General features: G+C 45.0%; 3 protein-coding genes across 3 annotated transcripts; 1 reads left to right on the top strand and 2 right to left on the bottom strand.

Annotated features, from left to right (window-relative positions):
* The first annotated feature begins 2468 nt into the window (after positions 1–2468).
* On the top strand, positions 2469–7758 carry rd3 (retinal degeneration 3, GUCY2D regulator). Its single transcript, XM_023839413.2, has 3 exons — positions 2469–2795; positions 3801–4124; positions 6767–7758. Exons 2-3 carry the CDS (start codon positions 3835–3837, stop codon positions 7086–7088), a joined length of 612 nt encoding a protein of 203 aa, XP_023695181.1. The 5' UTR covers positions 2469–2795; positions 3801–3834; the 3' UTR covers positions 7089–7758.
* Positions 7750–12150, bottom strand: LOC111858039 (uncharacterized). Its single transcript, XM_023839414.2, has 7 exons — positions 11935–12150; positions 11358–11436; positions 11089–11250; positions 10792–10847; positions 9106–9195; positions 8894–8986; positions 7750–8797 (listed from the first exon to the last, which is right to left on the bottom strand). Exons 1-7 carry the CDS (start codon positions 11935–11937, stop codon positions 8747–8749), a joined length of 534 nt encoding a protein of 177 aa, XP_023695182.1. The 5' UTR covers positions 11938–12150; the 3' UTR covers positions 7750–8746.
* Positions 12151–15676: 3526 nt separating this feature from the next.
* rhag (Rh associated glycoprotein) lies at positions 15677–23528 on the bottom strand. The gene is made up of 10 exons (XM_023839412.2): positions 23318–23528; positions 19852–20029; positions 19248–19398; positions 18982–19129; positions 18400–18566; positions 18163–18300; positions 17878–17996; positions 17542–17615; positions 17290–17363; positions 15677–17199 (listed from the first exon to the last, which is right to left on the bottom strand). The coding sequence occupies exons 1-10, from the start codon at positions 23490–23492 to the stop codon at positions 17128–17130; spliced, it is 1296 nt and encodes a 431-aa protein (XP_023695180.1). The 5' UTR covers positions 23493–23528; the 3' UTR covers positions 15677–17127.
* Positions 23529–24108: the final 580 nt, after the last annotated feature.

Here is a 24108-nt window from a genome sequence, read left to right as displayed (position 1 = left end):
CTGAGTCAGAGCTGGGCTCTAAAGACACGCAGATCTGACTCACGGCCTTTGCGAGAAAGAAAACTCAAAAAAAAACCCAGCCAGTTAGGAGCTCTTTGGTTTTTAACAGAAAATGTATCGTTTCAAAAGTTTTGTTAGCATTAATGGTTTATATTGATGAGTCTGTGACTAAACACTACTGAAAATGTACTTTATCCAGGAAAAAAGTGGCTCTGGACAAAAAACATATCTGATTGTAGGAACAAACTCAGTGATTACGCAAGCCTGAGTGATTAAGCAGTGAAAGACCTTCCCCTAGTGGTGGAAATGCGAATAGGTTTTTCTGAAGATTTTCAGTTAATGACATTCTGCAAAAGAGTAAAGAACACACACTAAAGCGTGATTGCAGTATATACCCAGATCTGCACTCTTTACTTTCTGGGTTTGAGCTTAGAAATAGCATCTGTCACTTGCAATACAATTTTTGGATTTATCACTCTCAGAAAGAGTCATATTTAAAAATTTATGAGAAAGTAATTTAGAACAGTAAGTTCTCGGTCTTTTATCCCTGAATTTGACTGGTGATTGAATTATAGAAATTGTCAGTTTAATCCTGATTGATTCTATCTGAAAAAGATGCAACACAAGAATATCCCACTGAAAGCTCACAGTACTTGAAGGACACAGACTTTGTACCAGCAGCTGTATTGTCAATGGTGATAAAGTTGTTTGCATTTTCCACACCTGTAGATAAACGCTGAGATGCCCCTGTGGGTACCGAATACACCCAGAACGTGAGATGTCCATGGTGCACCCGGCATTCACATTAGCGGTTGTCATACTCAGCATGTTCACTAAAATAACACTTCGAAATAGATCTGTGAGACTCAAACAATGTGTTCGATTCACAGTAAGGCTGATTTACAGAGGGCCATTTACACATCAGTCCTGCAGCCTGTTCATTTACCTACAACATCCACAAGACAGATTCCGCACAAATGGGTCATGTAAATAAAAGCTGTTTGACGTGGCAACAAAAAGCATCTGTTAAATAAATGTATGGCAATATGATTACATTTCAGCTTGTTTTGTGGGGGGGTGTGTGTGGCTCAGCCGGTTAGGGCGCTGTGTTCATGAGCAAACAGTCGTTGGTCTGAATCCTGGGGTCAGAAGAGTGATTTCTCTGCTGGGCCCGAGTACAAGGACCTTAATCCCCTGTTGCCCCATGAACTACCCCATGAGCTGCCCCTGACTCTGCGTTCTCATTTGCTTGTTGATTAAAGTATCTGCTAAGTAGTTGTAAATGTAAGACAGTACGTCACCTGTGTTCATTTTGAGTATTTATTGAGTAAAATGTCTTGAAGTGGAGGATCAAGACACATGGCACATTCACATAGGCACAAGCTTCTTGTTTCTGAGACCGCCCTGAAGAAGTCATTTAGGGGTCCTCCGCCCCCCTCAGATGTTTCAAAAATGAAATGAATAGCTAATGAGTAGATCCACACGATTGTAGCTAGCTTAATTTTAAGTGTAGTCACTGCTTGTGGCCAACAGGGGGCCCCATGCAAATATGTGGTTTGAGTGGTGGTGCTCACAGAGCTCACATGAGGCTGGTTTGGGTGTGAGAGGTTGTGCAGGGGGTTGGGGTGGGGGGGGGGGGGGAACACAGTGGCTCACTCTGGTGGGAGGGCAGGCAGAGCCGAAGCAGGAGTGTTAACCATCAGAAGGTGACCTCACACAGCCTCAGAGCTGCAGCTTAGAGAATCAGCATGGATTAGGAGGAGATTCTACCCGTCCATCTGCCATAAGTCAATGTGCACCAGAATTCCCTCTCCACCGTCAAGAAACACCTCAAGACCCATCTGTTCCAGGAACACCTCTACTAGCCTGATTCCAGTCCATGTTCCCTGAAGGCTCCTAACGCTGCACTCCCTACTCATTGAATATTCGTCTTATTAGCTTCCTGCTTTGTTTGGAAGATGCTGTGCAGCTCTTGCTCCTGTACTGCTTACACTGTTACCTGGGCATTCATTGGAAGCTCAGCCTAGCTGCACTTCTGCCGAGTCCCTGACAGCCGTATGTTTGTAATGCGCCATTTGCCTCACTTGTACGTCACCTTCAGCGTCTACTAAATAGATGAAATGTGAATGTAAAATAGCAGCAGGGGGGAAAATCCCTGAAGAGACACTTCCCTGAATAGGTGACTCGTAGAATCTTTACTCATGAAACATTTATTTGTTGTCTTGAACATGCGGTGCATCTTGAATGAATTTATAGCTTTTGTCTTTGCATGAGATCTAACACCTACATCCAGAATCAATTAGGTTGAGTCACCATGACCCCGCACGCATTTATTTTAATGATCAGTTTGAGATGTTTTTTTGTTTTTTGTGACAAACTCGATTGGTAAATTGACCACCCACACATGAAGCCTCCTACTGATGATTTCCTGCAGATTCGCATATCGAGTTCTGTCTGTGTGATGTATCTCTGCCTCATCTCTGCCTCATCTCTCTCTCTCTCTCTCTCTCTCTCTCTCTTCCTCATACTTAAAGCTCATTGTGGCCAAACAGGCTTAGATACATCGCTATGGCGACCGTAAATCATTATCAGTCACCGTCGGGGTGCTATGCGCTGAGGTCCCTTGAGACGGCATAACCAGCCTCAAGCGAGAAGTGAGGGCAGAGGCTCAGGCTGGGGGACGGGGGGGGGGGGGGGGACAGGAACGCCGCGGGCACCCAAGACTGCATAGGACACTCCCAGCCAGGGAGCCTCACTCTATTTTGACTTCACGGGAGTGCAGAGAAAGGGAGCAGGTAGGATGGAACCCGTCGTTCAGCGAGCCCCCGGTGCTCCGTATAGGGTTAGGTAGCCCGAGATGGGCATCATGCAAACACTGGTGGTGCTGTTTCAGGGATCAGTTAGTGGTGACAAAACATACAAAGCAAGAGGTGACATTTTACAGTTTTAGAGTGACACTGAGTAACGATGAATAGCAGCAAAACTTTCTGCTAATTTCTGTCACCTGCTGCTGGTGGGATTTTACACTGTAGATAAAGCAGCACAGCGGAGAACCACATCCATCTGTAGGTGAGGAGGAGAGAAAGCCACCTTCATCATGAGGGTGATATGGGTCAGGATGAGGGGAGAGATGACACACACATATATGAGGCAAGCGACACATGAATCTCACTTCCATTGAACAGCCGACTCGCCAAAAGGAGCCTGAAGTCCTTGGGGGGGAGAGTTTGAAATCGAAGCGACTCGCGTCCGTTTGAGCTTCAGAAGAATGTAAATGGAGGTTTTATTGGGAGGCGGCGAGAAATGGAGGCTGGCTGGCAGAGGCTGGCAGAGGCTGGCAGTCGCCACAGGGAGCTTTGATCTGGAGGATCTGAGGAGCCTGCGGTGGAACTGTGTGAGGACCGTGGAAGGAGCCGGTGGGGCAGCGAGAGAGCGGCACGGCTTATTCTGTGCTCAGTGTGAAAGGTCTTATATGCAGGCAGACGGATGAGCAACATGGGGAAGACTCAGCCACACCATGCTAACCGCTAATGCTTTGAAGTACTTTTATTAAGCAGTGAAACTCTCCAAATATGTTCACACAAAGCTCTTTATGACGTTCACAGCTCCAGGTTACAAATGTGATCAGACATCAAGGAGAAGGAGTTTATATTTATATGCTTATCTACTATTTTTATCCAAAAAACACAATTTTGTCATTTATACAGCCTTTTTTCCCTTGTTTCTTGCTCCATGCTGGACGTCCCCTTCAGGTTATATGCTGAATGTCCTTTAATGGCCACGCCACCTGCTGTCTGAAGGTTATATTTCCAGGGCAGCAGTGAGGTAGCGAGCATGGCGTCCTGGTTCAGCTGGGGCGAGCCGTGCCCGCGGCGGCCGCAGAGGAGCCCAGCCGACGTGGTGACGGACACCCTGATGCTGGAGCTCAGTTGGCAGATGAAGGAGGCGGAGCGGCTGCAGCGGGAACGGGACAGCGAGTACCAGCGGCTGCGCACCGGCGTGGACTACAGCTGGCTGATGAGCTTCCCACGGAGCAGCTACGAGCTGCGGGCCGGCGAGCGGCTGGGCCTGGAGGAGCTCTGCTCCAAGGTGCACCCCTCACACTGCGGCCGGGTCATAGTCAGGTAAGCGGAGAGAATAGAATGTTCCAGAAGATAGCATCTTTATTTTCATTGTACATGTACAAGGAAAGCTGTTTGCTTTCACACCAATGCTAGACATTAGATAGAATAAAAATAAATCTAGAATAATAATAATAATAATAATTGTTATTATTTTTATTTTAATGATAATTGTTATTGTTATTATTGTTATTATTATTATAGTCAAGTCAGAGTCCATTATTTGTCATGTGCATAATTCAGCCATACACTGAAATGCTTACGACAAACTGTAGATAAATATTACAGACATATAGACAGCGATTAAATTTAAATTTAAATATATGAACGTATATAAATTCTATATAGTGTCCCCAACCCGACAAACTAAAAATAATAAAATAATATAAATTATAATATAGTTATAGATGTAGATATAGATGTTGGTGTCAGAGTTGCCCCCTGTCTGCTGCCGAGTCTTTTGAAGAAGTTACTCCCTATAGCCGATTGAGACCCGTCTCTGTTGGTACGTAATGGTCTTTTTTATGGCATGGGTCACAGGTTACAGGTCACCTTCGGGTCAGAGGGGCCAGTTTAAAGAGATGGTTTTAAGAAATCATGTTCAGTGAAATGGACTGACGATCCAAAAAGTGAAGATGAGATGTTGTGGTATAGGGCATGTGTGCATTTAGGGGACGTCAGCTCAGTCGCTCGACGGCATGACGGCCACCTTAAGGGTGATTATGCTGTTTCTCGGGTGAAGGTGACAGAGGTGGGGGGTGATGATGATGGAGAAGCCCATGTCTCTGCCAGGGTATTAAATCATGCAAAACCACACCAGCAGGTAAAAGGAGCATTCTAGATTCTAGATTCATCTTTAGCCACAGGAGATATAGAAGAGAACAGCCATTGATACAGTAACGGGGCTTGAGTTAGCAGAGACATCTCTGTGGGCAGCAGATTTACTGGCTTACAGGGCTGACGGCTTATTCAGACTCAGACTTACTGGTTTATTTATGGTCAAGGCTGAAAAGATGACAGTCCCCTTCAGATGAGCGGTTTAAGTGGACGGATTGACAGAGAAGAACGACTTCAACAAAAGGTTTTTCAAAATTGCACATTTGGAAAAAAAATAACTAAAAGCAGGCGTTTGTGTTGTATGCATATGTTTGGTGGTAATGTTTTTGCTATGCACAGTGAGATCTCACTGGTGGAGACTGCACTGCATTACCCTGGCAGGACTGGGTCTCCTAGCAGATTAAGGCACTCTTAGGATCAGCCGCGTTCACCCACTTTACCAAAAAGCCCACGTGTCTCGCAGTGCATCCCAAATCCAAGCCACTTAGATAGACCAGAGCTTGGGTTCGGATGTCTCCAGGGGCCTGGGAGCCCTGCCATTGGCTGATTCAGGAGAGCTTCTGGAGAACATGCCAGAATGTATGAATATGGCCAAGGACACGCTCAGCCCACCGGGATGAACTCAGACCTTTTGTGAATCTCGCCACCCACACGCCGCCTCGCAGGCAGCAGCTGCTATGTTTCGCTCTGAAACGGAGCGGTGATGTTGCTCGGTGTAGCTGGTCCGCAGGGACTCGTTTTCACTTCTGCCCGTTGCCTGCGGTGTATCCTGAACACGCCATTTTCTTCCAGTAGAAGTGGAATTTACCGCACAGCGTGACGCTCAGAAAATAGGAATGCTCTCTCTTTGTATGTCTTGGGGTAAGCATGTACCCCCATGTATCCACCCTACCAAATTTTTTGGAGCAGTCATATATATATATATATATATATATATAAATATAAATATGTTCATGTTCTACTTCACATGTGTTTCACTGTCTGGAAGAAAAGAAAAAAAACCACAGGCGCTGTTTTCTGTTGCTTCCACTTGAAAGACATATATTTAACTTTGGTTCCGCTTAACGCGCTAACCAGAGCAGAGCAGGACTGAGCAAGGAAGGATTTTGGCCGGAGCGGGACCAGAGCGTCATGTAAAAAACAAAACTGGAACATCCCCTTATCTCTCACTTCATCTTGGTCCACGTTCGCTGTCTGAAGTGACATGCAAGAAATCTTACGGCAAATCAGTATGATTCCGTTATAAATCTAAGATTAGCTACATCAAAGGAGTTGTGGTAGTTTGCAAACCCTACAGACTATTTACAAGCTAATAAAACCTACATCCATGTAATGAGTGTGCAGACTCATCTCGAACTGAAAATCACATGACAAAGTTGGCAATACTTTCTTGCAATAAGTCATTTCTGCTTGAATATGGATTTGGCTGGTGTTGTTTTCATGCTAGGCTGCAGTTTAAGCTAAAATAAATCTTTTTTGGAGTGAGCGGGGAGTGATAATGAGCGGAGCAGCCTGCATTGGCTGTGAGGGGGGGTGCGGGGGGGCGTACTGCTCCACATACTGTAACTGGAAATTCTCATCACTCCACACTCTGCTCACATGCTCTGGGTCTGCTGCACATTTGAGTACACTCTCAACCTGGGATTTCTTATGCTTCATGCCCTCCCTGCAGTGCCATGGCGCCCCCTGTGGGTGGGGTTGCCAGACACTTTGAGGATCACTGGGTCACATGGTGCTGGCACCCTCAGGTGGATAGGCCCGGTCCTGCGACTCACTCCCTCTCCCATGACCCCCCTGTCCTACTGCAGGTTCCGGCAGGTGATGGTAGAGAACGAGCCGGATGTACAGGAGGTTACCGGCCTATTCCGCACCATCCTGCTGGAGGCGTTGGACTGGATGCGGGATGAGGAGGAGGCCAAGAGGCTGTCCCGTCAGTGGAACAACAAGCGTGCCGCGAGCATGTCCCTCATGGGCTTCAGGTCCCGTGTCCGCATTGACCCATTTGGCAGCAGTGAGGTGAAGACGATCTCAGAGGACGTGGAAAGGGGGCTGGTGAGGGGCTCGGAGGGGGCCGAGGAGGCCAGGCGGGGCTGGAGCATGCCCGACTTTAAGCACAACAAGGGCATGTGACTGCCCCGGGGCATCCTGGGATAGGTCATCTGACAGGGAGACACACGGGCAGCAAGTCACCAAGAAACAAGGACGTGAACGACTTGTGGTTCACGAGTCTTTCAGAAGCAGGTGAAAAGATCAACCTCTGCCTGTGTAGTTCTCTTGAATAGGGTCTGATAAACTCATTTTGTAAAGATGGCCATTTATCACACTTGACAAACTGTAAGGCTCATTTCCAGGAACATTTACGGCAGATTATAACAACGGATTGATTATAATCTGCTGCATCTTTGAAGGACAGCAGGCTATATGTTTGTACGGATGTTAAGCAACAACTTATGAATATTAGTTTATAGACACCTACATTAAAGCCAGACTTCACATTTTGAAATAAAGGACGTGACTTTAATTACTGAACTGCTGCCGTAAGAACACCCACTAGTGACATTCCTGTTTGAAATTCAGGGTGGCAGACGACCTTGCAGTGCTGCACCTCATCCGGGAAAAAGTTGATCAAAGACATCGGCACCTAAAATCTACGATAATTAAGTCTGGTCACAGTCAACTGCCAAAGTCTGCACTGGTTCAATAAATCACCCCCCGCATCTAACAAAAGATGGGCGGGCTTCAAAATGCAATAGTGCATGTGTGAGACCTCATGTCTGAAAAAACCACTTCATACACACACATATATATTTTATTTAAAGGGGGGGGGGAATGTTACATTGACATTGATTCTGAAAAGAAGATATCCTGTCAAAGTGACCAATCAAGGCAGGCAGAAAGCTTTTCTTTCAGGAATATTCCAGAATATTCTGTGAATGGTATCACTCTGGTACAGGGATTGTTAGGGCCAATATTTACATGGATCTGATCTGAATGCAAGAGCAATCATACTGCATCATCTGAGCATAAAAAGAAACATTAACCACGGACTCCCTCAGAACCACGTTCCTGTCGTTCCTCCAGCTAGACTGTCTATAAAAATAAACACAGTATTCAGTCATCATAAAAGGATCTCATCAATCTTTACTTTAGCTCAGACATTGGTGTAATACTCTGATGTTGCACCTACCAAACCCCCTGGTTCTTAAAACCATATTTTCAATAAGCACCACCGTAAACAAATGACGAGAAGGGTAGTTCTTTAAGTAGAGGCAGGTAATGGATCACAGGAATGACCCCTGGAGGAGGAGAAGAGCTGGAACAAGGATTCAAGACTGAAACAGTGAAAAAGTTAAGATTTGCCTTAAGTAATGATTATCCTAAATATGTTGTATTGCTTACTAAAGGGTTAAAACCCATGAAATGTTAAATCGTGGCAGGGAAAGAGTTCCAATAATTTGTGGACAACAGGTTTCTTCCAGTCTAATCCACAGGGTCAACTGTTCTGCTGAGATCTTATTCAACATCTGCCCAGACTTTCTTGTGGTCGTCCTGACGGGTAAACGTGATGAGCAACGCGACCCCTGTGCAGGATCGTGACCTCTGTGCAGGATCGCGACCCCTGTGCAGGATCAGGTGAAGAATTTCCCTGAGTTTCATTGTAGCTGGTTGCAAGGAAACTCCTGGCAAAAGGATTCAGGACGTCGAGGAAAATTCTGTAACTACAGTGACGGGGTGGCAGTGGGGGGGGGGGGGGGTGCTGTATTACAGCCACAATCCGGGGGGTCTGTTCACAGGGCAGAGTTCAGGAACTCAAGCAGTTCTGCGCGATTTTTATCCCTCTGCAAACAGAACCAGAGAAAATGGGATAATCAATAGGAGATAATGGTAAGACCATTAGGAGACACATGGTTCTCTGCAGAAGTGAGGACCTTCACCTGCTTGTCTTTCTTGGACTTCTTGACTTTCAGCTTGATCCTCTTTCCGGAGATCATGCTGTACTTCCCACTCTTCCTCTTCTCCCTGAGATACTGAGAAACAGGGACCTGCCATTAATTCATGGCCCAAAGCCCCCCACAACACGCCCCCACCCTGGGAGGAATAAGGTCTGGCTGTCTGACTTTCGTTTAGCAAGACCAGCATCCCTTACCTTGGATATTTGCACCGGACCAGAATCGTCATCTTCACCTCTACTCTTCTTGTCCTTCTTCTTTCTGTGTTTTTTCTGTTTCTTTCCCTTCTGTGAGACACACACAGACAACACACACACACACGATTCGTCCTCGTTTATTCTAAATGTTAAACATCCTGTACCACAGCTTCAAGCTAATACACTTTGTAAGAGCTTCGAAACGATATGTTAAAGGTTCTTCATACACATGCACTGTATAAAAAGAGAGATCTTTCTTATAGCTCAAAAAGCACATCTACATTGATGAAGGTACAGGGGCAGCCACTCAACCCCTCTGCTCATATGCCCATTTTCATAAACCCTCTCTGGCACGATGAAGCTATGTCCCCCCTGGGGAGCAGGGGGTGTGAGGCAGGGTGACTGCTGGATGGAATGCTGGCCCAACATATACGACTTAATTCTCTCACTCTGTCACACACACACACACACACATACACACGTTGGCGTACCTATCAAAATGGGGACCTTTCATTCATTTCTATGGGAAAAACCCTAATCTCAATCTCCCAAAAAACACCCATAACCCCTACCCAGCCCTAACCTTAACCATAAATAACTAGGGGTGTGACGATATGCTCAGCCCACGAGATGAGACGAGACGAGACACGATTATGGGTTCACGAGAACGAGATGAGACGACATTTTAGCAATATTTTAAGGAAAACTTCAAAGAGGAAATATATTACTGGAAAGCAGCCTTTTATTTGATTAATCTGAAAGACAAAAAATGCTAAATAATGCAGATGTATGGTGAAATGTGTCTAGCACCATAAAATATTTCGCCACAAACTCAAATGACAGGCTTCTCTCCTATTTGACTTCTCAACTGAACATAAAATATAAATAAACAATATAATTAACAAACATAAAATTGTTTTTAATGTTTTCTTCACTGGTGCAGTGGAATTAAGTAAAGAGCTATGATGGTGCTGCAAATGGCTTTGCATGGTAGTAGCGTTCGCCGCTGTGTACGGCATTAATTTCCTGCAATGCTTACAGATGGTTCGTGTTTTGTCTGTCACCCTTTCATCATTTATATTTTCTGCCGGGTACCCAAAATGCTGCCACACGAAAGATTTAAAAGTGTCTGGGGCATCTACTATGGTAATTTCGTCAGACGCCGACATGCTTGCATCAACTGATGTGCAGAGCCTTTGCGAGACCGCTTTTCACTCCGACGAGAAATCTTGTCATGTTGTAATATCGCGAGATCTTGTTACACCCTTATAAATAACCAAAGTACAAGACTTCTGGCACTTTTACTTTTTTGATTGCATTCTCAGACTTTTATAAAATTGAAGTTATCCAAATGGGCACCTGAAAAATGTCCCCAAAAGTAAGGAAGTTTCAGGTTTTACCACACTTTGGGGACATTTTGGTTGCAAGACATGATCTATGACACCCCCAACCCCCGCGGGAATCAATAGTGAAGCATACACTGTAAGCCACGGCCTGGAAGAATCACACATGTTTTTCCTGACACCCGGGGCAGATTCCTATCAACATGAGCAGATTTCACACACTCCCTCCCCAAACAGACAAAGGAGTACACCTACACATCACTTTGGTAAATCACCCATGGCATGGCCCAGACTGGGGGCCCCTCCCCCCACAGAGCCGCTAACACGGGGTGACACACATTACCTTTCTGTGACGCTTTTCCTTACTCCTCTTCTTGGACTTTGACTTGCTGTGGGAATCTATGGAAAAGAGAGACGATGACGGTCAGTTAGGAGAAGCTGGAGAGGATCCTGCACTTTAAACTGTCTGCACTTAGACTGTCAGCCCAACAGGGGGCAGCATCACAGAGAAGGGGGGCACCTGCTCAAGTCCACCTCAGTGTGGCCTTCATCTCTCTGTGTGTGCAGATGTCCCTGTGGGACTGAACGTGGTTTAGCCCCACAATACAGACACCCCCACCCCACTTGTCCTCAAACTCACCCCCACTGCTGCTGCTGCTGCTGCTGCTGCTGGAGCTGCTCCGACTGAGGGAGGAGCACGATGAGGAAGACGAGGATGATGATGAGGAAGATGAGCTAGACGAGGTGGAAGCTGACGAAGATGACCGGCTACGACTGCGCTTCCGCTTCCTCTTGTCCTTTTCTGTGTATGAAGGAAGAAACCCCCCATGACAGCCAGGGCCAGCAACGAGTGACAAGGAGGGGGCGGAACGGGAGAGGGGTGGGGCAGGAGCAGGCCAGGACCCTCACCTGTGCTCCGGGACCTTCGTTCATCTGATGCTGTGCTCGACTGGGCTGGACGTCTCTTCACTTTGGAGTCCCGCTCTGACTGGGAAACACAAGTGAACAGTCTTCACTCAGGACCTACCAACAGTACTATGGTCCTAATTTACATCCCATTTACATGTTCATACTTTAATGCTGTATTTACTGACTCATCTCTCATAATATATACTGTATATTGTAATTCATACTGTATATTCATAGTATATAATTTAGTATATACATATGGAATGCAAAGGCTTCTTTTTACCTTGCATGTTGAAACCATTTACATGTCTGGTAGATGCTAAAACTACATTTCGTTGCTCTTGTACGTATACCTGTGCAAAAGTTGCATCCGCCCATCTATCTACCCATCATCTGACTGAACAAACTATCAAATTTATATAACACATTCAACTCCACCAAACTACTAATGCATAAGTAATCAAGTATCTACCCTCCTAACTAGTCAGCTAATCCCTGCAGTTCTGGTCATCAGCCGTCTGTCTCTGTTTAGCCATCTGTCGGTTAGCCTCACCAAGCCTTAACCCAAGCCACTTACCATTATGAAACAACAACCCGAATGCGAATTTTGCGATGAATATCAGAAAACCGAAATCACTTAGGCATTGTATCCTGCAGGGTGTTAACCGGCTCGCTATTAGGTGCCACGAATTATTATGAGGAAACCGCACACCAGGTATCACAAAAGGCGGCGACCATCTTGTATCCCACAACTCTCAGGACTGTTGCGTGTGACGTAGGCACGTACGGCTGCACGCGGGCAGCCCTGTACGGCGCGAAAGGGCGGTGGACGCACCTTTGCTGGAAAAGCAGACTGGTAACTTAAAGGGTTGTTTCGTGATCCTTTCAGATGGTACTTTAACTTAGGGTTAAGTCTGACTTTTTGCATGGAGTCATTAAGCCATTTACGAAACGCGTTTTTAAGACTCTTAAGTTCTTGAAAATCTCGAACGAGTAAGAGAAATCACAATAATTAAGGAGGCAATGCACAATGTAAATTTAAATGAAATGCCGCCTAGGCTGCCATTATGACTGTCGTCGAAATACTTCTTGCGTCAGCACATTTACATGCATATATCTTTAAAGGATCCTTATGTTTCACACGGTTGTGGTCAGTAACTATAGGTGTTAACAGTGCAGAGGTTTCAAGGTACCACCTTGACTTAGTGTCATCTTTGCTACACATGGATGGCGGTGTCTAATAATTACAGCGATTATTTAAAAAAGCCTTTAGTGGAGTGTACTAGCTGTCCTATCCAGCTCAATATGATATCGAGTAGGAAATAACCAATACTGGATTAAGCTGGGACGGGTGTGTTGGAAGTTCACTGGAAGTTAACTTTAAAAGGGTGTGCAGGTATGCAGTTAAGACTGAAAACCACTTATACAGGGGCTTCTAGCTGTCGCGCGTCGGGCGTGACACTCACGCCTTCAGACCGTCACCCTTACGCAGGAATTCTTAAGGTAAATCTATATTCCATCATAATCTAAAATTAGCTACATCAAAACAGTGGTGCAATTTGCAAACCCTAAAAATTATTTACAAGGTAATTAAACTGTTGCGTACATGTAAACGTGTGTGCAAACTCGTCTCGAATTGAAAATCTCACTCCAGCCAGCTGACCAAAGTTGGCAGCGCTGCTCATACACACTATGTCGGCTATTAAGGCAGACCCACACATGCCTCTGAATCTGTTTATTGAGCATTTCATTAAATAAAAACAGCATTTTCTTATACAGCTGGCAAAAATGACTGCAAATATGGCAAAAGGCTTGGATTTGTATTGTCATGTTTCAGTTACATAGTTATTAAACATGGAAACTGTTTACTCAGCAATTAACAAAGCACAAGCGCTAATAATGGCACAGAGCCCTTATCTTGGTTTTTCCCAGGTCCATTATACCTCGTAGCACTGAGAAACAAAACAACAGGACCAGCTTTGGTCTGTTGCTGGTGTCAAACTGATCTTGGGCCCCGATGCAGTTCATTATGGGTGATTACCGAGAAAAAACAATATCGAGATGTCAGAACCAGGTGTGGCCATTAGTTCAAGGCAGTATTGCAGAAGGGCAAAGATTACAGAAGTCTTTTGTTCTTGCATGAGGAGTAGGGGGAAAATCAAAGAAGTCAAAATAAGTGTAATGTCAGATGAGGTTTTCCAGTTCCCAAATTCATTCCATAGATATCTTGATAAGCAAATTGTAGAAATCCAGAAAAAAATGCTGTTCGCTGATGTCTGGCCAGTGAGATAACGGCGCATGCAGGCCATTAAATTAGCTTTCAATTTACCGAGACCAAAAGATGAAAGGTTTTCCACTTTTGAAACACTTTTGTTTTTCTAGAAAAGCGAATCGGTTTTCTACATCGTTAAATCCAGTGAGCTGAGAGAAAGATTAAGCTGGTCATGAAGTAGAGAGCAGCTGGCAGGAATATTTTTATCTTACTGTTAGCACTGGTGGCTCTGGGCTTCAGACCAGGGCTGTGGGCTCAGTTTCTGCTCCTATATGTGGATGAAGCTTCTGCTGATGTTCTTTTGCTCCTGTAAGTGGTCTCCAGCAGTCTTGAAACACACCTGTAAGTTTACCTTAGTGTGTTGCCTTTTGCTGGCCTGAGAGTCAGGCACGTATTCAGATAGTAAAACTACAGAATTTATTTATTTGTTTAACTTTTTTATTCAGTTACAATAAAACAATATTCAAACTGCTGTTTATTGCCTCTGAGGGACATGGCACAGCAATTGTGCAGGTGATGCATGTCAGAGTTCGGTCAGTAAGCTGCAGGCAAACATTTGACTCTGTGGCCATTTTGATCATGTCACCATAGGCCTGTTTCTGCCTGACTGCTAAAAGCCTTGCTGCTGTTTGAAACCTTCCAGATCTGTGGTCTCCCAGATCAGGACATCCCTTTAGCTAGACCCAGACCAGACTGAGCAAAGCTGATCTATGGCCAAGAGGTATTGGAAGGTACGACCTCAAAGTTCTGACCAGTAATGCCAGTGCTTTTCATTTTTTTTATGTTAATTTGTGTTTTCTGACTGAGCAGGCTAGCAGTTTCGGTGATTTCAATGAAGGGCCCTTAAGCAAATAAATGGACTGAGAAATGAGTGGATTCAGGTTGAGGGCTTTGCTCAAGGGCACAGCAGCAAAATGCATTCTGGAACTAACGCAGACCGCTGACCAGTAGTGAGGCACCTGCCATCCCGCTGTACAGAAAACGGCACCAATGCTTCGTTTCCATCAGCATGGAGCTGGTGCTGGGCTGGATCTCGCTTGATACCTTTCGAGAACCTGCCCACGTTTCCACCAGTTTCAAAAACGAACAGAACAGAAATGTTATGTATGCAGTCAGTGAAAGTGAAGTAAAGGTTAATCTGTATTTAGTTTTTTTTAGATTTATTTTGCTGGACTAAAAAAAAACATTTTGGGAGTATGACTCATTGCGCCGTGTCCCTATTGCCTGTATCCACTTTTGTCTCAAAGGCTCCCACGTCTATGTGTGTAAATGAGTTTATTGTCACTCGTTGTTTTACCACTGTCCTTCTTATGATTGCGGAATAAAAGAGTCTGGTAAAAACCAAACTTTGCTGTCCGCAAATCGATCTTTTGTTTTTCACAGAATAAAAAAACAATAACATTACTCCGCTAATAAGCTGGCAAGTTGTTTCACTGCTGGCACCTATATGGATTGGTTGTGGTTATGGATTGAATTTTCCAAGTATGCAGAAGGTTTGGATGCAATAGCCCGTCCCACTTTCGCTGACATTACGGTACCACATTCTGAGCCCGCCTTTCCTGTGATGCTGTGCTGGAGCTGTTTTTTTCCTGGCACAGGGCTATATTTTGTGGTGGAAACGCGTAGAACAAGTGCCTGATTGGGAAAAAGTCCAGCACCGCGTTGGAAACGAGACACAAGAGTGTCACATGGATTTCGTGATGTCCTTGCTTCAGGCCTCCGTCTTGTTTTTGGAGTGGTCATGCGCCAGGCTGTCATGCATTGCTAATCATAATGTGAACTTGCTTTATTCATGGATGCTTTGAATCCTGCAGCAGATTCAGTGCCAGATGTTTGCAGCTGTGTGTTATTTATCTATGTGTACCTCTATAAAGACTTAAGTTAGTCAGAAGTGTGGTTTCTAGCTGCTTTCTAAACTGATTTTGATGCTTCTCACTGCTCCGCATGTCAGGCAGTGTTGCTTGTTCTCTGTGCACACAGTGGATGTTCTGTACGTATCTGTGAAGTGCCACAACTCAAATGTCATACTTTATAAACACACAGAGCCTCAGGTTTGACACATTTACTAAAAATGTACTTGACCATTTTCATATGTATAATTTGTACAGCCTTTAAAAATAAGCAAGTACAGAAAATGGCACAATTTAATACAAAGTTACAAAATATTTATGACAGTATTTATACATTTTAAACTCCACAATTTTTCATTCATTCATATATCATATTGTGGATTTTGCTGCCTTTAGGAATACTACAACTTTCACACAGTGCCTAACTATTATCAGTCCCATTTCAAGTTTATTTGCCCCACTAAATGAAGAGTTTGTCTTATTGAACTTTTTTTAATCAGAAAAATCATTCAGTCCAGTGTGTTGAAATGTCTTTAAGGATAGAGTACTGAGTGTCCTCAAACTGTCGCCAAGCCAAGACGTCTGTCATTTTAGCGGATGATAAGGCTAAAAAGAAATGGACCACGTCCTTTAATATATACATTATGAGGTAAAGCTGGGTTTAATGCAGTGGATATATGCCATAGACCTGCCCGTCTGTCCCCGGGGATCAGATGCATCTCCGTTCTTGGCTCCAGTTTTAGGTTCTAGTCTTGTTCAGTCCTCCGCTGACCTTCTGCTGACCTTCTGGGAGCTCATTCGAATATAAAGAGCTGCGCCCCATCTGATCTAACCTCCATTTCTCGAGGTATGACCTACCATCATGGGGGTGATGGGAGCAGCTCAGCGGGTTAGGATACAGTGCCTGTGAAATGAAGGTCGCTGGTTTGGAGCCCAGGGTCGGCAAAATGACATCACCAAAATGACATCACTAAAATGACATCACTAAAATGACATCACCATTGGGCCTCTAAGCAAGGCCCTTAACCCCCAGTTGCTCTAAGGACTGTCTGATCCTGCTTTCTCAAGTATGTGCTTTGCTATGGGTAAAACTGTCTGCTAACTAAATTAAATTTTAGGTAAATAAATTGCAGTCTTGCTTCTGACAAGATAACTAATGTCAGTCTAAATTATTTAGAAAATGAATGTGTACTAGAGCAAATGCAGGAAAGTTCTTTTCATATCAAATCATTTTAGCTCATTCATATTTACTCATTTCACTGCCTGGAACTCCTGCTGTTTGCTGTACTGTTGTGCATTTGATAAATAAACATTGATTTGATGTGATTTGATTTGATCTGATATCATCATAATGGTTAGTTGGCGGCCTGCAGGGTAATTTAGCTCGTGGAAATGTTCTTTGGTAGCCAGTGATATTGGTGTGAAGAGCGTATCTGATCACAGCCTCATGACTGAGTAGCAGTGGTTTCTATACAACGTCCCTGAATCCTACACATTTAAGCAGTTACTAAGAAACCATAAAGCAGTGAAGTAGCTGGAAGACTAAGACGTTCACACGAGGACACACGTCTCACACGGGGAAGCAGGCATTTATGAACATGAGGGCTGTTCTTGGGCGGGTTCTGCTGGATTTTGTGATGTCCTCGCTTCAGGCCTCCGCCTTATTCTTGGAGTGGTCATGCGCCAGGCACTCCTCATTCTCCTCCTCCTCTTCAGGTACCTGCAGGACACACACAGTCACAGCAGAGCTTTGTAACACAAATATGTGGGCTGGCACAATGTAAAGTGTGAGTAGGAAACATTCACCCACCTCCCAGTAAATGGCATCATCAAAGCAGTTCTGGTCTGGTGGTTGTCCCCACAATGGAAGCCTCATAAGGAACCCTAATACAGTTCAAATAAAGTCACTGATGTGGCACTGGAGCCCTAATACAGTTAAAATAAAGTAATTGATGTGGCACTGGAGCCCTAATACAGTTCAAATAAAATCATTGATGTGGCACTGGAGCCCAAGAATTCATGACTTTCTGAAGAATATCTCGGTGAAGTCTGGCCCACAGACCTGTGATGGCTCCTCCAACCACAGCAAAACCCAGAGAAGATCCGAGGGCAGCGAGCTGGTAGCTGGCACTACCACTGGATGGAGAAAAAGGATGTGTTATCGACCTCTGAGGCCATGGTGAGGTGGATGCAGGTGTGACCCTGCGCCGCAGGGTGGCGTACCCGCTTTGGAGTGGACGCCTCACTGGTAAGCAGTGTTTCTACTCATTGGTATCTCATTGCTTATTATCTCATCATCTTTATATGCGTAACAATAACTGATAAATTATACCGTATGGAAATATCACTAAGTAATGAGTTAATCTCAGTAATTAATAAAAGGGCTTTTTTGTCTTACTTTGCTTTGCCCAGAGCCACAGCCACTATCCCGGCCACTCCTCCCAGAATCCCCGGCATGCCGTGCAGGTTGTGCACACCACACGTGTCCTGGATGCCCAGTGTCGATGCCAAGATTGGCTGGAAAACAGAGACTCTTATAAATGATCTCCCTGTAACTAGAGCTAATGCATGGATATAAATTAATATATCACTTATATATGGAGGGCTAGAACAAGAGGCTAGAGGTGTGGTAGATCTCCAGCTGCCTCCATATTGGTGGGTGGTATTCCTCTTTGTAACTTACGGACAGGAACTTAAAGCCTAGGGTGGAGATTATCCCAGCCAAGGAGCCAATTATCATGGCACCAAATGGTTCGATGTTCATGTCTGCACAAGTTCCCACGGCGACGCCTCCGGCCAGCGTGGCATTCTGGATATGTACCTGGTCAAGGAACAGACACAGCAGTGGCTAAGCTCTCCAGATCTCTGAACGCTCACTGGAGTAGCTATGGATTTTTGGTAATGGATTTTTATGACTCACCATGTCCAGTTTTCCTCGGTGGTCCACAAGGCTGGAGATGGCATAGGCCGTGAGCACACAAGCGGCCAGGGAAAAGTAGGTGTTTGTGATGGCCGTGAGCTGAGCCTTGCCCGGATCTGCGATGGCAGAGTTGAAACTGGGCCAGAACATCCACAGAAACACGGTGCCTGCAAAAGTGTTGAACAGGTTCAACATCAGAAATAATGTAATGGAAGCAATGCGCTATTTGTCCACCAGAGGGTGCAGGTGACACATTGTGAGTTGGGCAGGGAGGGCTGCCGTCTTGTGATGTCAGCCGACCTATTGTGTTGGTTCTAATCCACCTGTTCCTTTTTTGGTGGCATTTTGAACATTTGCTTCTTTTCCTTCCTAGTGAACCTCCTCCCAGACACCAACGCCCGTCCTGTCTCCAGGACGTCTACATCCAACTTACATTTTCCATGTCTCACTCCTCACCGTACCTAACCCATGACGCATGGTCCTGACCGCAGCAATTGTCTCAGTGTCATTTGTTTCAATGTCAGGAAGAGCTGACTTTTAAAAAGTAGCAGATGGCGACAATGTGAATGCGGCGCTCCTTACCGATCATGGCGAACACGTCCGAGTGGTAAACGGAGCCTTCTTTCTCATGGCCATTCCTAAGGCCGGGTCGGTACAGCATGCGAGCTGCAGACAAGCCGAAGTACGCTCCAAATGCATGGATGGTCATGGAAGCGCCGACATCCCTGGCCTGTGAAGATGGAACACGCGGAACATGCATTTGAGCTCACATGTGGGATCATTCCACATGTTCCCACTGAGCCGGTGTTCTGGGGGCTCATGGGTAATCGGTGACATCGTGGACCAACCTCAAATATATCCACGACGACGTACTCGTTGATGGCGAATGTGGTGATTTCCAGAATTGTCATGATCAGTAGCTGGACTGGGCTGGTTTTACCCAGAACAGCGCCGAAGGAGATGAGTACTGTCGCTGTGCTGAAGTCTGCATTTATCATCCTGTGGGTGCGGGAGGAGGTTGTTATGAAATGATGCTTTATTTGCCATTTGCAGGCAAACAGGGACATTGGATTGTGTCAGTCTCAGCTGCTCTATGGACTAACTGGCCCTGTTCTCTGAATTGTATGTTCCTTTGGATAAAAGTATCAGCAAAATTAATGAAGGCATACACGTGTACAGTTGAGGAAAAAAAGTTTGGGATCTGAGAACATGGTCAGCCATTCATGCAGCACCCCTGGGGCATTTTTTGGCAGGTTAAGGACCTTGTGCAAGGCCCCACAGGTGTGGCTACTCTGGGATTTGAGCCAACTACCTCCTGATCACAGACATAGATACCAAACATTCCGAACCAAGCCACATGATCACGCAAGTGCAGAGAAGCAGATGTGAAGAGGGTGGGTTGTGATGGGCAGCTTTGACTGGCGTCTGCTGGTGCCCTGGCTGCCCGTTTACCTGGAGATGTTCACTTTGATGGGAACACCGTGCCAGATGCCCTGCATGAGCAGACCCCACTGCAGCCCGAAGCCGGCCAGCAGAAGGTTGAAGCCCACGCTACTGAAGCTGTATCTCTTCAGGAAGGTCATGAGGAAGCCGAAGCCGATGAAGATCATGACGTGCACATCCTGGAACACTGTGGAGAAACATGGCTAGGTCAGTGATGGGAATGTGCAGCGTTCCAGACAGACTGCTGGGAATACGCTTGATCAGTAACACGAAAAGGCACCTTATCTGTCTGATGCTCCACCATGCTGCACCTACCGTGTCTGGATGAAGAGTATTTTGGTATGAGAGGTGCCGGTTCTCAGAGTCAAATGTCAATGAAATTTATCAAAGTTTACAATGTCAGACTCATCCTGTAGGGGGCGACATTGTGTGAGAGACCACATTACTGAGAAGTCCCTTTGTAAGCACTGTGGTGTTATCTGCATGTGTTTTGTGGTAGCAAAGCCCATTTCGATGTTCCTCCTTGACTTCATCACGTCTCGGGTGTTCTGTGTATGGCAGGTTGATTTATTAAGTAACATTTTCTTGATTGCTAAGTGGTTTATCACGTTTGGATTTGCATTCCTAGTCTGGTTAGACTCCAGCACTAGAACCAATCATCTCAAACAGAAGCAAATTCACACGTCTTTGTATGAAGGTGATCATTTTGATGAATGGAGATTAGCTGATTTGCTCTGAGAGTCATGTGGTGTTTTGAGGGGCTGTAGAATAGCTTCAGAGTGTGGTGCAATCATGTGGTGATGCCCAGAGTGTCCCCTGTCTTTTGACCTGTGTGCTTGGGTGCTACTGGAAAAGTGGTTATGGAAAGTGGGTAGATGGATGGATGCCGTGAAACAAGTGGGAAGTAGCTGAATGCATTTTCAGCTGCGTGCTGCTGTAGTAAATACGGATAAAAAATCAAGTCAGGATTTCATTCTAACTGAGGTGACAGTGGCATTACCAATGATTTAGAAGGATACCTGGTTTATAAGGATCTGTAGCTGAGCAAGTGATCTCCAAATCTTGTCGAGAACCTGCAGGCCTCAGCCTTTAAGGTTTGTAAGATCTCACTGCTTCTCGAGATGTGGGATTAGTTGTTGAGTGTTATTATGCTGAGCTGGCCCCCGTTCCATGAAAGAGGTTATAATTCTTATCAGATCTCCCTCCCTATCATCTACGTCTCACTTTGAGTATCCAGAGCGTATCCAGGGGTTCGTGAGCTCCAGCCGTCTGGGGGTCCCATTAAGGCTGCCCCCCCATTAAGGAAGCGAATGCCAATGGTAGGGTGTTTGCAAGCGAGGCCTTTGTGTCTAACCGACATCTGGAGAAAAGCTCAGGTAGGGGGTTGTGTGAGGGGCCTCCAGCGCTTCCTGTCTGAGAGTGCGCTGGGGATGTACAGGCGGCTCATACTCTGACACGGACGGGGGTTGCTTTTGAGGTCACTCCGATGCCACTGTAGCTCTTGATCTGATTGGCTACTTTTAAGGGGTGTGTCCTACAGTGCGTAGCTAGCAGGTGGCTCTGTGGTAAAGAAAGTCCCCAGAGGAACTTGTGATCCCACCCTAAGGCAAACTCTCTTTTTATTTTTTTTTAGTAAGTACCATGATGTGAATATAGATATACTACACAGCTGTAAATGTACTAGAGCAGTGGTCAGTGTTAACAAAGCAGTGAGACCCTAACTACTGTCACAATACTCTTCTGTGTAACTGTGTAACTGTTTAAAAACAAGCTGCGCTAGTCTGTGCTGGCTGCTGACACCTACAGCTCATCAGTACTGATAGAAATTTAAGCTCGTAGTTTTTCTCCAGCCTTCATCAGCTTGGATGTTGACAGTGATATATATAAACACTGTATCTAGGAACATTTGACCAATCCCAAATTTCAAAGGTCCGCATATTACTTCAATCCCTGTCCTGGATAGCATGTCCGTCACATTTCACAATTTCACATGTCTCCATTTTCATTTAGTGGAGATGTAAGCAGGTTTCCTTTCACATGCACCATGTTATTACGGTCCCTCAATCTTTCGCACCTTGTAATTTCATTTCCACAGTATTTATTATGCAAAAACAAACCACAGATGCATTTTTAATGCAAATTACCAACAGCAGTACGTACATCAGTTAAAACCCATTTTATGATCTGATGTTTACATTTAACAATGACCTGAAATGTGCAGGTAAGATTGTTTCAGTGTACAATTATATGGGAAAGTTGGTATAGCATGTAATGCTGACTTGGAAAAAGAAATGGAGCTGATTAAGGTGGTAGTGAATTCTCAGTGTTTTGTTTATAAATATAGCACATTTTGAGACATGTTGAACATTCTGACGCATTCTGACACATGTCCTACTTTTTTTTGTGGGGGAACTGAATGTAAAAAAAAAAAATTAAAATGACTGCAGAGATTATTACAAACAGTGATGAGCATATAATAAGTAATATGATAATAAGTGGTAAAAATACCATGTTTGTCCACCTGCCCTTTTTTCAGAAGCGTGTGTAAAAACCGTAGCCCGCTCCTGTATGTGCTGAAAGCAGATGCAGGGTTTATGTGAAGCTCTTGTGTTATCGCTCCTGTCTGCGGCTTTTCTGCCACATGAGGTACAGTCAGGAGGGGACATTTCAGACTTTTTCCCTTCAAAGTCACAGAATTTGACTGCCTTCGCTTGCCCCTCACCAGCCCTGCTCCCAAGAGAATTAATGGAGTAACTCAAGTAGTTTGCTGCGCAGCGAGTCCCCGGAGATGAGCTCTGATAACTAACTGTGTCCCTGCTTGATTGGTCCTGACTCCACCCAGCTGCGCCAGCTTGTGTTGTAAACACAGAGCCCCCGTCAAACCGCCATATGGCACTCATGCAAAGTCTTGGGATGCTTGCTTAATTCAGTAAAAATATTGCAAATTTATTGATTTAATAACAAATATCATTACGTTATTCATATGTATGCAAAAAACATATATCATATTAGAAGCAACCAATAATTTTAAGTGAAACATTCATTTCAAGTAGTAATTTTGGATTAAAAAGTTCATTGACAAGCAGTGTCATTGGGTGCTTTTTAATTAGTAACACCTTTGCGGCATAAAATGCCAAACATTTGTGCTTAGCATCCATTGGTAGCCAATGACTACAAATGCAATAAATAGCAACATGGCAAGAACAGAACTGAGTCAATCAAAAAAATTACGACACTTAAAAGAATATGTGTGGAAAGTATGTGCAGATACGTTAATCACTGCCTCAATGAAGTTTTGTTGTGTAAATAATAAATTTGCAGCATTTTTACAGAATTAAGCAAACATCTCAGGACTTTCTGTGAGCACTGTGGCTGGTTTGATACTTTTAAACTTTTACTCTCATGACTGAAGACAGAAAGGCAACCCCCCCCCCGTTCTCCATTCCCTACCTCCCCGACACCCTGGGAAACTCACTCGGGTAAAGGCTGACATTGTTCTGCTCCGTGTGGTTACTGGATGAGCTGTGACCATGTTCCGGGCTGCCATCGTCGTAGACCACAAACAGGGCATACAGGATGATGATGAGAATCTCCAAGGCGATGGCCAGGATGGGGAACTTCAGCCTCATGTTGGTGTCGTGTGTTGCCATGGCCGCTGCTGCACCACTCTGATATGACGGGCCGCCTCCCGCCTGCTCTTAAATCGGCGCCCCCTTCAGAGGGGGCCTGGGGCAGGGCGGGACACTCTGAACTCAAGGATCACCCCCCCTATCAGGGGCAGGGATGGATCCAGGCTGTGAGCATTTGGGTGCGTGCACAGACAGAGAGAGCCAGCACAGAGCCCCACAGAGTTAATTGTTACAGCATTATTTTTATTAGATACCAGTTATCCTGCTGGACGAGATGTGAACAAATGCAGTGACCTGACTGTGCTACAGCCGCGATGTTTTCATTTGCCTTAATTGTTTCAGTTTATTTGTTTAAATAATTTTTCAGAGCTCGTCTACAGGTGTGAGATCGACGGCACAGCAGATGTTTCTCACACCAGACAACATTCAAGCCACTGCAAATGCGCTAGAATAATCTTGTCTTTTGCTGATTGTGGTGCGACATGTTTTTATTTACCAATTTTGCTCAGATTCCATTTGAAATGTAACATGTTGTTCATTCGCTGATCAGGTGCAAGAAGCTTTAATGTAGGTTAGTTATGAGCGTTATCAGGTATGGAAGTGATAACTCTCTAGAGGAGGTCTTACACCCCGTAGC

This window comes from Paramormyrops kingsleyae, chromosome 19, assembly GCF_048594095.1.
Source record: "Paramormyrops kingsleyae isolate MSU_618 chromosome 19, PKINGS_0.4, whole genome shotgun sequence".
NCBI classification, from domain to species: Eukaryota; Metazoa; Chordata; class Actinopteri; order Osteoglossiformes; family Mormyridae; genus Paramormyrops; species Paramormyrops kingsleyae.
This window is presented reverse-complemented; position numbering and strand designations above follow the sequence as displayed.

Excerpts from the sequence above, each read along its gene's own strand:
- rhag (XM_023839412.2), bottom strand. The coding sequence starts at position 23,492 with ATGGCAACACACGACACCAACATGAGGCTGAAGTTCCCCATCCTGGCC. Across the intron at positions 17,997-18,162 it reads TAGGCTTTAAGTTCCTGTCC|CCAATCTTGGCATCGACACT; the intron begins GTAAGTTACAAA and ends TCTGTTTTCCAG. Across the intron at positions 17,616-17,877 it reads GTGGCTCTGGGCAAAGCAAA|TGGTAGTGCCAGCTACCAGC; the intron begins GTAAGACAAAAA and ends TTCTCCATCCAG.
- rd3 (XM_023839413.2), top strand. The coding sequence starts at position 3,835 with ATGGCGTCCTGGTTCAGCTGGGGCGAGCCGTGCCCGCGGCGGCCGCAG. Across the intron at positions 4,125-6,766 it reads TGCGGCCGGGTCATAGTCAG|GTTCCGGCAGGTGATGGTAG; the intron begins GTAAGCGGAGAG and ends GTCCTACTGCAG.
- LOC111858039 (XM_023839414.2), bottom strand. Across the intron at positions 10,848-11,088 it reads CAGCAGCAGCAGCAGTGGGG|ATTCCCACAGCAAGTCAAAG; the intron begins GTGAGTTTGAGG and ends TCTTTTCCATAG. Across the intron at positions 8,798-8,893 it reads AGTCCAAGAAAGACAAGCAG|AGGGATAAAAATCGCGCAGA; the intron begins GTGAAGGTCCTC and ends TTCTGTTTGCAG.